This window comes from Brachionichthys hirsutus, chromosome 12 (assembly GCF_040956055.1).
Source record: "Brachionichthys hirsutus isolate HB-005 chromosome 12, CSIRO-AGI_Bhir_v1, whole genome shotgun sequence".
Lineage (NCBI taxonomy): Eukaryota > Metazoa > Chordata > Actinopteri > Lophiiformes > Brachionichthyidae > Brachionichthys > Brachionichthys hirsutus.
The window spans coordinates 1,063,419-1,074,463 of record NC_090908.1 but is presented as its reverse complement, the minus strand read 5'-3'; the positions used below and the strand labels follow the sequence as shown (position 1 = coordinate 1,074,463).

The following is an 11,045-nucleotide window of genomic DNA, read 5'->3' as shown; positions in this document are numbered from 1 at the left end:
TCGCATAAACGATAAATAATGTGCAATACAAATTTTGTTAAATAATAAATATGCGCTATGCGAAAGATACGTGAAATAATAGGAAATAAATAAATACGATGCCTGCAGGAGAATGAAATCCTTACAGACGAAAATGTCCCTAAAATTCCTTTTCTCTAATGATTCTTCTACTTTCGTGACCTACAAGACTTACCTTCAAGTAACGGCATGAAATATTTAGTCAAAATGTGCACTTCAAAAGAACGACTGACGGCCAGGCCCGTCTGCCTCTGCATCCCCAAATATTCAAGAGAAATAACTGCAGTATTTAGAAAATAATTACACAATAGCATATCAATAATACTGTAATAATACGCACGACTCGCTTGGAGTGTAGTTATTCGACTAGTGAGGTAATAAAAAGAGCGCAACATAATCTGGGCACACATACGCACGCACGCAGGCACGCACACACACACAGGAATCACATTTTACAAATGCGTGAGCTTCGGCGCTTCCTGAATCCGTCCCTGAGACGCTTGGTGCGAGGTGAGGTCTGTGTAGGTGGGGTGGGGGTCGCAGGGTCCGTGGTGGTGGTTCCCTGGGATCTGCGCCGCGCAGCTGTAGTCCACGCTGGTGGATGACGGGTGGGGAAGGTGGCCCAGGTTGAACATGGGGCCCGAGGCTGGCATGGAATCAACAAAGTTCCCCCCCACATAAACGGGGCTGCCTTGCAAGTTGGCGTTGGCAAAGCCCCCGTTGCCCTGCATGCCGTGGTGTTCGTACTCGGAGCCGGGGTATCTCTTCTGCTGCGGGATGCAGCCCCCCAGGGGCGCCGTGTACGCGGCCAAGCCGTACATGCTCTGCTGGGGTTTGACGAATGACGGCGGCGACGGCACGTCATAGCTGAGGCCATTTTGGAGCTGGCCGCCGTATCCGATGTGATTTGAGCCGCTCAGCGGCGGGCTTCGGTCCGGGGAGTGTCCCAGCGGGGAGTGCGCCAGCCCCTTGGACTTCTGGTCCTTTTTGTATTTCATCCTCCGGTTCTGGAACCAGATCTTTATCTGGCGCTCGGTGAGATTCAGCAGATTGGCCATCTCCACTCTGCGTGGGCGACACAGGTAGCGGTTAAAGTGGAACTCCTTCTCCAGCTCCACGAGCTGCGCGCTCGTGTACGCAGTTCTGACCCGTTTGGACGCGGGTCCCGGCGGGCTCTTCTCGTCACTCACGTCTCCACCTGTAAAGGACCCACAGCGTCATCTTGGAGTCTTTTTAGTAATGACTGTAACCCCCCCCCCCCCCACGCACATGCACATGCACATGCACGAGCACGAGCACACAACACACCTCCATCGTGGTCTCTACCTGCAGCGGTGCAGTTGCTGTTCTTCTTGGCGTTCTGCCGGCTCTCCTTCATCCAGGGGAATATCTGCTTGGTGAGGGCCGGCGTGTTGCTGCTGGAAGCACCGCTGGGGGGGGATTTCTTCTTCTGGGATGCAGCGCTGTTGGGGCTGGGGGAGGATGCGCACAGTGGAGGTGCCTGCTGCTCCACGGTAGCCTGGTTGCTGCTGCTGGTTTGGCTGCTCTGCCTCATGCAGTCTCCATTTAGGTCGCTGTCTTTGAGCGTCGCCGGCCGGACAGCGGGGCTCTGGATGGGGCACACCGAGCTCTGGTAGTCGCTGTCCAGGCTGGCGGCGGGGTAGGACTGGTGAGCGGCTCCATAGGTGTAAGAGTCTGCTTTGGGGTACGTGTAGCCTCCAAAAAGTCCCGCGTTATCGTAATATGTTGCCTTCTGCATGTTATTCATTCAAAGCCAATAAGCCAGCGCGACTCTATCCAATGGCATGGATGATGCGTATTCACGTGATTGGGCTTTCCCACTGCTGCTCTGGCCTGGGACCTGTAAAATAAAATAAAATAAAATATTTCAGATTCATATTGAGGAGTTGTTTACTGTTGTTCTGAAACATGGATGCAGAAAATAAAGGTAAACCCAGGACAGATCCAACTTAACTAGAGTAACTAGACTTTATAAATCTCTAACTATCGTCTGCCGCAGAGAAACGGTTCCCAGCAATCCAACTTAGTTGTGACACAAAACAGTTAAAGTTTAACTTGGGCCAAAAGGGCCCTCTGGGAGGCCTTAGAGTCCCTCAGAAGAGCGCTGAATCAGCATTTGACACACACGCACACAATACCCCTTTCACTAATCACTCGGCCTGACAAAGGCCGTCATGTATTGTTCCCTCTTGGACAAATAGCACTTGGAGATATTTAACTTTTCGTGCGCATGCGTTTGTATCACAAAAGCTCAATATTAATTCCTCCACGTGTTATTATCGAACATGTTTGTGTGTGAGTGGTACAGAGGGGGGGGGGGGGGGGGGGGTGTGTGTGTGGAGGTTTAAGCTAAATATGTTTAATTTGCATGTATTCTTGTCTCTTCTCATATTGTGGCTGCTGGGTTGGTTTATCTGATCCAGTCATGTAAAATGTAGCTTTAAAAAAAGACACAAATTAAAATAGAAACATCGATTGGAGAATCTGAAATATTTATCTGAAGTGAAACGCACGTCAGATAAATCTCAACAGGACTATAAGAGGGCTCCGCACTGTAAGGAGGCGCCGTGCATGACAATCACGCCTGTCATGTGGACCGCGACACAATTTATGAGCACAAATGTTATGGTTGTAAACGGCCTCAGAGAGGGATGAAAGGCGAAACGCTGCTCCAGAGCAGCAGTAACACGAAGCGTAGGAGGAAGGCAGGAGAAAGAATTTCATACTCGGCGGCTGCTGCCAAACAAATGGCCCCTCCAGGCTGGCCGAGCGGCCGAACACCGGCAGGAAACACCGGAGAGGGAGACGGGGAATGGCGGATGACGCGTCGCGTCGCGTTGCCTGGTTAAATTGTGGGATTCGTGCAGAGCTGGTGATATTTGTCCCAATTGTAATGATTTGCATGTTTTTTCATTCGTTTTTAAGAGAAGGGACCCGTGATTGGTGCAAATATCACGCTGTTTGTCCTGTGGGTAGGATGCTCTGGGCATTCCTGTCTGGCGTTGTTAAAAACTGGTGGGAATATTGCACGAAGCGAAGACATGGAAACCCTGTGAGCGTTAATATCTCTAGCCGCATAACGAATCACCCTTTCACCTTGTTAGCAGCTGGTTGTGATGCCAGTAAAAAATGTTACTCACCGAAATGTGTGCAAATCTGTTTTATATCCCTCACGCATTCATCACCGCCTCCAACGCGACCTGCAAGATAAAGAGGCTTTGTTTTCACATCACACATTTTACTAAATCAAAATCACAATCCGCCTGAAATAAATAAATAGACATAATACAATTCAAAATGATTGAAACATTAAGATTGTTAAAAATAAAATAAAGATAGAACCAAATAAATCTAATTAATTTTATTTCGTTATCAACTTTAATGTAAGAAAATAATTAAAGTTGCTCCAACCTAAATAGTATTTTTATTTGTTTGTTTTTTTCCCTTTGAATTGGAAGACGTTGACCACATGACAGCTTCTGGTTGAAACACCCGACAGAGAAAGGTCTTAGACGTGCACTTTTACACAAAGAACAAGCCCAAATATTTAGCAGTCATAAGCGTTTTAGGTGACCTTTGGGTCATTTAGCATTAAGTCAAAGTTTAATGAACAACGAGCAGTTTGGCTTCAAATACAGCCAAAGTCTCAACTTCATTCACAAGCAGCGTTCAGAAGATGTTGGACCGGCGGCCAGGAAGGAGAGATTCATCCTGGGGATATTTAATTATTTATTAATTGTATTTAAATCTCCGTTTCCGTTTGAGGATGGATGATCGTGGCGTTCACACTTCTTCCATGTGGAATATTTGCGCACGCTGGATGGTAATGTGCGTCTGAAGGGCTTTTCAGCCCACTGGGCTAGTAGCAGACATGCTCCTCTTTTCAAACAGCAGTGTTTTTCGCCTACGCGTTGTTACGGTAAGTTTGGTTCACACAATGGGGCGGACTCGAGTGGCGAGTGCTCTTACGCCAGCTCGTCGTTTGTACTGGATAGCCCTTCGCTTTCTGTGCGTAAAATGTATTACATCAGTAAATGGACTGATCCTAATAAGATGGTGTCGCTGGTAAAACGCACGCTCCATTCTTCCTTTAGCTTCACAGATCTTTGCAGATTTCTTCAGAAATTCAGGTCCTCCCTCAAAGACGCACGACGAGCTATGATCCTTCAGAAGGTAAAGTGTCGTAAATGAATCTGTTGATAATATATTTGTAGATTCTGAAAACATGGAGACGATCCAACTGAAATTAAACGATTTTATTATCCCTGAGATTCAGGCCTCGTTTTATTCCCGACGCCGAAAGCAGAGAATCCACATCCACGTCCACGTCGTGCACTACGCAGGCGGCGGATCCACAGACGATAGGAAAATGTGCGTATTCGCCTTTTCCGTGCTCGATCCGTAATCCTTTAAAACACCGAATATGAATTAATGTATAATATCACGTTGCAGGTTAACAAAGCCATGTAGTTGAAACCACATAAATCACCGCAAACGCCGCTGCGGCGATAAGACAACAAATTAATGTGATTTACGATCCAAGAGTCAAAAGGAAAAGTTCCTCTCCTACTTCATCCTCCGACTGTTTCTCACGAAACGTGAAATCAGCTGAAACTCGCAGGGACGCCGAGACTCGATCTGTCGATAATGTTTTGAACGAGCGCTCTCCAAAAATATATATTTATATGTGAATACGCGCCGGAGGAGGAAGCTGTGGTCTCCATCTCCTCCTGCGCGCCGCTGAGAGCGACATTAACGAGCGTCGCCTCCTGAGTGGAATAAATCACACATTTCCTTGCATTATATTAACCCGTGGTTAAAGGTTGCTTTCTGCCATGCGTTTTCTTACCTGTGAATCAATTTATCACAAACCAATTTCCCTCTCAGTCTCCTTTCCGCGCAGTCTCTTGAATAAATCCTTCACCCTTTGTCTGCAGACAATGCTGTCCTAAACCTGATCTTGCTGTTTTTCAGACATTTCCATAAACCGGTGGAGACAGTATTCCCGAAAGAATGGAAGAACTCGCGTTCAGCTACCAATAAAAAGCGAACAAGGTATCCTTATTCCAGAAAAAAAAATCCCTGGCAATCAATCACGACGTGAAATATACAAGAATTCAGAACAGGGCAGGCCTGCGCAGATTTGGAGGCAACTTTAGATTTTTTTGCTGTTTCGGAAGCTTCGTGATGACAAATAAAGGCGCAGCCTTGTAAGATACACGCATATTTGTTCACGTGATTGTTCTCTTCTTCAGGCAAGCCTTACCTCGCCAAACCATTTGATGAAGGGTGGCGTTTATTTCCTCATCTGAACTGTGCGAAATGTTCCACTGCCTATTTCTTTTCATTTCATTATGGATTTGCAGCCAATCAGTTCGCCTGCATGCGCATCACTATTTAAAGAGTATGAAATACTAGTCGAGGTAACAATGGTAAATATTTATACATGCTCGTTTTATATCAGAGCTGCAGAATCTCTGTGCCGTTCGGCTGCTTTATTGTTGATAAATTACAACAGTTTTGTAATTCCACATGTTTCTGTTGTTTTTACTCGACTGTAAATTTCGAAGAAGATTCTCAACACAACGCGTGAAGTGGATCTTCAATGCACCATATGCGCTCTTTATTATTATAAAAGACACACTTCATAACGGCCTCTATGATATGGAATGTTCCTTTTTTGTGACTTATTAAATAAATGGCCTTTTTTTTCTTCTTCCAGCTGGACTTGCATTGTATTCAAATAAACCTCATTATATTCTTTTGTTTGCTGTTTCTGTTAAAACACAAAGACATGTCTACTGCATTGTTTTCAAGAACCACAGCTAGAAATCTATAACACGATTAAATAAGCGCTGTAAATAAATACAATTTCTAAAAGACCAAATAGGTTGCAAGAGGCCGGCTTCGGAGCCGCTGGCGCGCTGGGCTATCTTTGCAGTGAAGAAGCAGAGGTGAAGGACCGGTATATAGCGTCGCAGCAGATGTTCAGAGGACAATAAAAGGGAAAGATTTACAGTGTTCGCCCCCCGCCCCCCAACAGCATCGCGCCCTTTTAGGAATTACTGAGAATGATTTACAAGGAGACGCGTCTCCCAGCCGGTCTAAAGTTCCACGACTTCTGTGGGAATCAAAATCGTCAAATCATCCCTCACAAACAATAAAAGCATCAGAAATCATCCGACGCGAAAAGGCAAAAGAAACCATCGCAGAGAACTTAGACTATAAATCCAGATTTGCAGTCAGGAAGCAAGATGCATCAGATTTTAATAATGTGTCTCATTGTAATAAAAATAAAATAAAAATGGGAAAACAGCATATAATCTGAGTCCTTTAAAGAACGAGTGAATTGGGCTCATTGTGGAGGGGCCGCTGTCTGAAGAGCATTTACTCACAGCGAGCGACCATAAATACACGTCACTGCCCTTTAGTTTTTATCATTTACGCTATCAATCCCTTTCAATAGAAATGCGTAAATCATCAAGCATCAAAATTCGACCATTTCCAACATACTTAATAAATAAAAGAAGACACGTACACCGAGCACAGCTACAATTCTGCTCACAGCGCACATTAAAGGGCGCGATTTATCAACTATCACGACATTTGATATGGTCATCTACCGGCTCGGGCAACATGAAAAATACTCAAATATTTACCTACCCAAGCATCCATCGGTTCGGATGTGTCGCTAAAGTGCGCGGCTACGGTGGCGCCTGGAATCGGATATTATTTTCTTGGGGTTCTCTTCAGTTTTCAAGTCTGATAGAGTCCTTGCGATTAATGACGACGCCGTGTTTCTAGGGGGACGTGCTGCATTAATTATTTAGACAATCACGTGGTCTAGAATGGAGAGCGGAGTGGTATAGTCTCTGGATTATATCTGTGAATGCAGACGGCGCACTTTAATATATCTTAGGGGGCTGTCTGGCTCGGAGAGGCTCATGCGAAAACAGCTGGAAATCAAATATGGCCGGATGGAGAGGGACGACGTTATATTCCTGCACTGGGTGGATGTGTCATTGAAAATGGCACTGCCTTTGGCTCCCATTTATTGCTGCTCAGACATGTAGGTCAGTGTGGCTACACGCTGCACGCTGGAGGCTGATCTGACCTGATAAATGCTGCAGGAAGATGTTGTGGGGTGTTCATGTTTTAATATAAATAGTTTAATAAACTCAGGTTTTAAAATACCTTCAGTGATTATTTCTTTATGGCTATTGTGTATGTTTGGTACATTAGTTGTCCAATGTAACAATAGCCCCCCTCCCCCCCTCCCACACACACACACCATCTAGGTGCAGATCATTCATGGCAGGATGGTGGATTGGTAGCATCACTTGGTCTCAGCTTCTTTCTGAATCCAGATGACACAGTTTTATTTCACTCAAACGTGAGCGCGCATGGCTCGCAGGTCACCACAGAGTGGTCAGTGGGGTTGACAACCCTGCTGGGGGGCTGCGGGCTGTCTGCATGATCATTCAGCAGCGGGGAGGGTCGGAGGTCAGTGTTATCGGAATGGGTCATATTCAATAGAGGCGTCACTCGTGATGCACCAAACGGTTTCATATCAAACCGCGGGGCAGTTTATTATGGTGCTCAGTGTTTTCTGATAAATGTGAGCTAAGCTTGTTTTGGAGATCCATCTCTGAGGGAGATTTATTTGTCAGGTTGACAGGACTCCTCGTCTGGGGGTTTCTTTTACGACCAAAAGCTATGTAATAACTGTTTGGTAAATAAACATAATTGCATTCCTTCATTGAAGAAATTAAAATTAAATGTCTCCTTTAAATAAGAACCCATGGAAATGAAAATCCATAAAACCCGCTTGTTGGCATGCGTAAAGATATTCATTGAACACTTTACGCACAGTGACGCAGAGACATCAAATTTATGCTTGACGGGAACGAAGAGGTCGAATTAGGTCTTACAAAAGGGGGCTACTGGAAAGACAGTTCCCCACGCACCAAACGTGAGCCTTTTGCAAACGGCAACAGCTAACCCCATCAAATTAAAATATAATAATCTGTTGAGGGATTAATCTAAAATAAAATAAAATATCGCAATGAGGCGGGGAAAGTAAATGTCCTCAAAAGCAAAATATTTCTAGAGTTGAGAAATACGAAGGGGCCGTGAATGCATCACCAATAGAAATCTTTATTTTTCCAAGATACGTCTCGCACCGCAATGCACAATACAAGGTAAAAAGCATGTACAAAAATAAAAGTAAAAAAATTTCATATTAATACGAAGAGACAAATGCACAAATCAGGACCTTGTGGGGGCTTCTTTCGATATAAATACTGTTCAAACTAAAGCAAACTGAATTCACACACTGACTCTCGAATGCTTTGGTTTTCTATACGAGTGGAAAAGCGTCCAAAGCAAAGCGAGCAGCGCCTGGGAGAGAAAAGGCAGCTTGTCCGGCGGGTCAGGGGTGCTGGGGTCAGTCCTTGCGGCTGAAATGTGTCCCCTGCGTGAACCTGCCGCTGCTGCTTTGTCGACCTTCGCTTGAAATACCTTTTCAGGCTTCTCATCGTGAAGACTTCAGAAAGAAGAGCTCCTCAAACTGGGAGAGCTTCTGGGCTTTTTGTCCGAAGACAATGACGGTATAAAACGAGAAATATCTGTGCTGAAACGTGACGTGAAAGCCCCCTCGGGTTGCTCCTCGCGAATGAAAAGTCCAACATTCCCACTAAACTAAGACTAAAACTTTGCAAAAGCCATGCTAATAATGCACAAGAGTACAAACATATTTTTAGATTAATAAAAGTTGAACGAATACTTTTATTTAGAATTGTTTATGTGCTATACGAAAATGTACACGTTTTAAACAAATAAATAAGTAAAATCATATTAAGAAAAATAAACATTTATGCTCCTAAATATTCTGGATTTTTCCCATGAGAAAGATCCGATATTCATTTGATGCCATGCAGAAACAAATTAGAGATTGAAATGGAACGAGAGCCTCTGAAAATGTACACTGTTTACACACACGTCATGAGAGATTTATAAGGGCACTCAGAATAGTACGCGCACAGGAATGTCTTGTTTTTGGAAATAATATTTTTTTATAGTACAAAATAAGTTAAAACATACGAGTCACAAAGATTTGAAAGAATTACGAGATTGGAACTTCCGAAAGAAGGTTGTTCGGCGTGCTCTGTGGAAATACTGTTCTTTCAGGTATATATATATTTGTGCATATATATTTATATATTGTGCGTTTAATGAGAAGCTTCTACGGGATACAAGTTGAAATATCTTCAGTGTAATTTCAACGAAAGACTGTTTTGAATGCAGGAATTAATTCGTTCAACCATCGCGGATCCACGTGAGAGAAGCGGGAAACACGCGGTGTCCTCAGTGGGGGCAACGAGCCCCCCCCTCCCCGCAAAAATAAGAACAAGCATTAAAGTTTGTTTTTGAGTCTCTCAGAGAAATAAAACCAGGAAAGGGGCTCAACTTCCCCTCAAACCTCCAACCTCTGATTGATTTCCCGACTCAGTCCTAAAGCGGCACCGCTGGGGCCAGTTTTAAATAATAAAAGGCTAAAAACCATTTCGGTCCATGCAAAAGACAAAAGCAATGAGCTTTGCCTTTTATATGTCTAAATGGGCACCTCGCTCTCATAACGCGGTTATATCGGTGTGGTTATCCCTCTGAATGCTGCACACCGCTGCAGATCTCCCCTTGGTGTTCGGCAGCTTGTGATCTTTCTTCCATTTCATCCTTCTGTTCTGAAACCAGATTTTGATTTGCCTTTCGGAGAGACAAAGCGTGTGGGCAATCTCTATCCGTCGTCGCCTGGTCAGATATCTGTTGAAATGAAACTCTTTTTCAAGCTCCAAAACCTGCTGCCGGGTGTAAGCTGTTCTGGATCGTTTGGGTTCAGGTCCCGAGTAATCCGGATTCACTGGGAGAAAGCAAATAGAAAAAGTCACCAATGTGGTCAGTGCAGGTATAAAACTATATATATATGTAAAGAAGAGGAGTCTCTCTCTGTTAAACTTTGAGTACATTTGCATGTAAGCGAGGAAACGGAATAAAGAAAATCAACCTGACTTTACGCATTTGCTGCAGATTTGCGCGTCAGGAGTTTTCTGGCGCTCACCTAGCGGCCTATTTCCTGAGCTATAAAAATTTATGACTTGTGTAATTGGCGAGGCCTTTCAAAGACTCCCATAAATATTACACTGAACGATTCCTCGAGTCCACGCAGAGCTCAGCTGGTCCGCGAGAGAAAGAAGTGATCATCTTACCAGTTACGTGCACTTTCTTCATCCAGGGGTAAACTACTGCTGGCTGCTTGCTTTGTATTCCGTTTGGGCTCTTTGTGTTTTGCTGTTGTCCACAAGTCCGAGGTCCGGCCACTTGGACCGGGCCCGCGTGTTCAGTCTGTGCGCTCAAAGGACTCGCGTGGCCGGACCGCTCGTGCACATGACCCCGCGGCTGCACCGTGGAGTCCGGCACAGCGGTGCAGCTGTAGGGCTGCTCCGTGTAGTTTGACCGGTAGTTCCCTGGACGTTGAAAGTCCGCGTCCTGCGATGGACCGTAGAAGTCCGAGCCCTGCTCAGATATATAATTATTTTGTGAATATTCCTCGCACGGAGGGAATTTGGGATCCACATACTTAGAGTTCACCATATACGAACTCATGGCCATTAATTTCTGAAGGTAGAAAATACTAATTTTTCTCGAGTTGTCTTTTTTTCCTCCCTCCATAAAGCCCTCCTACTTTGTGTCAACTGAATAAAGTTGGCGAACCATGTGACCAGATCGGCCAATCGAGGTGATGCTTGTCTGTAAACGCGTAAACACACAACCAGAAGCAATTTCCTTTGATTTACATTAAACCAAATATTGTGGTGGATAAAAACACATTATTGCTCGAAACAATATGTGGACATCGATAATAAAAAAAACATGTTGGGGAAAATAAAAAATTACGTTAATATAGTTCCGAATGAATCTCATAATTAAAATGTTTATCATAAAAACAT

The 11,045-nt window shown here is 44.5% G+C and overlaps 2 protein-coding genes across 2 annotated transcripts; both read right to left on the bottom strand.

Moving 5' to 3' along the window:
• Window positions 1–470: 470 nt before the first annotated feature.
• hoxd3a (homeobox D3a) lies at window positions 471–1,777 on the bottom strand. Its single transcript, XM_068746767.1, has 2 exons — window positions 1,345–1,777; window positions 471–1,216 (listed from the first exon to the last, which is right to left on the bottom strand). The coding sequence occupies exons 1-2, from the start codon at window positions 1,775–1,777 to the stop codon at window positions 471–473; spliced, it is 1,179 nt and encodes a 392-aa protein (XP_068602868.1).
• A 7,894-nt stretch (window positions 1,778–9,671) lies between these two features.
• hoxd4a (homeobox D4a) lies at window positions 9,672–10,767 on the bottom strand. The gene is made up of 2 exons (XM_068746768.1): window positions 10,305–10,767; window positions 9,672–9,958 (listed from the first exon to the last, which is right to left on the bottom strand). Exons 1-2 carry the CDS (start codon window positions 10,765–10,767, stop codon window positions 9,672–9,674), a joined length of 750 nt encoding a protein of 249 aa, XP_068602869.1.
• Between the last annotated feature and the right edge of the window lie 278 nt (window positions 10,768–11,045).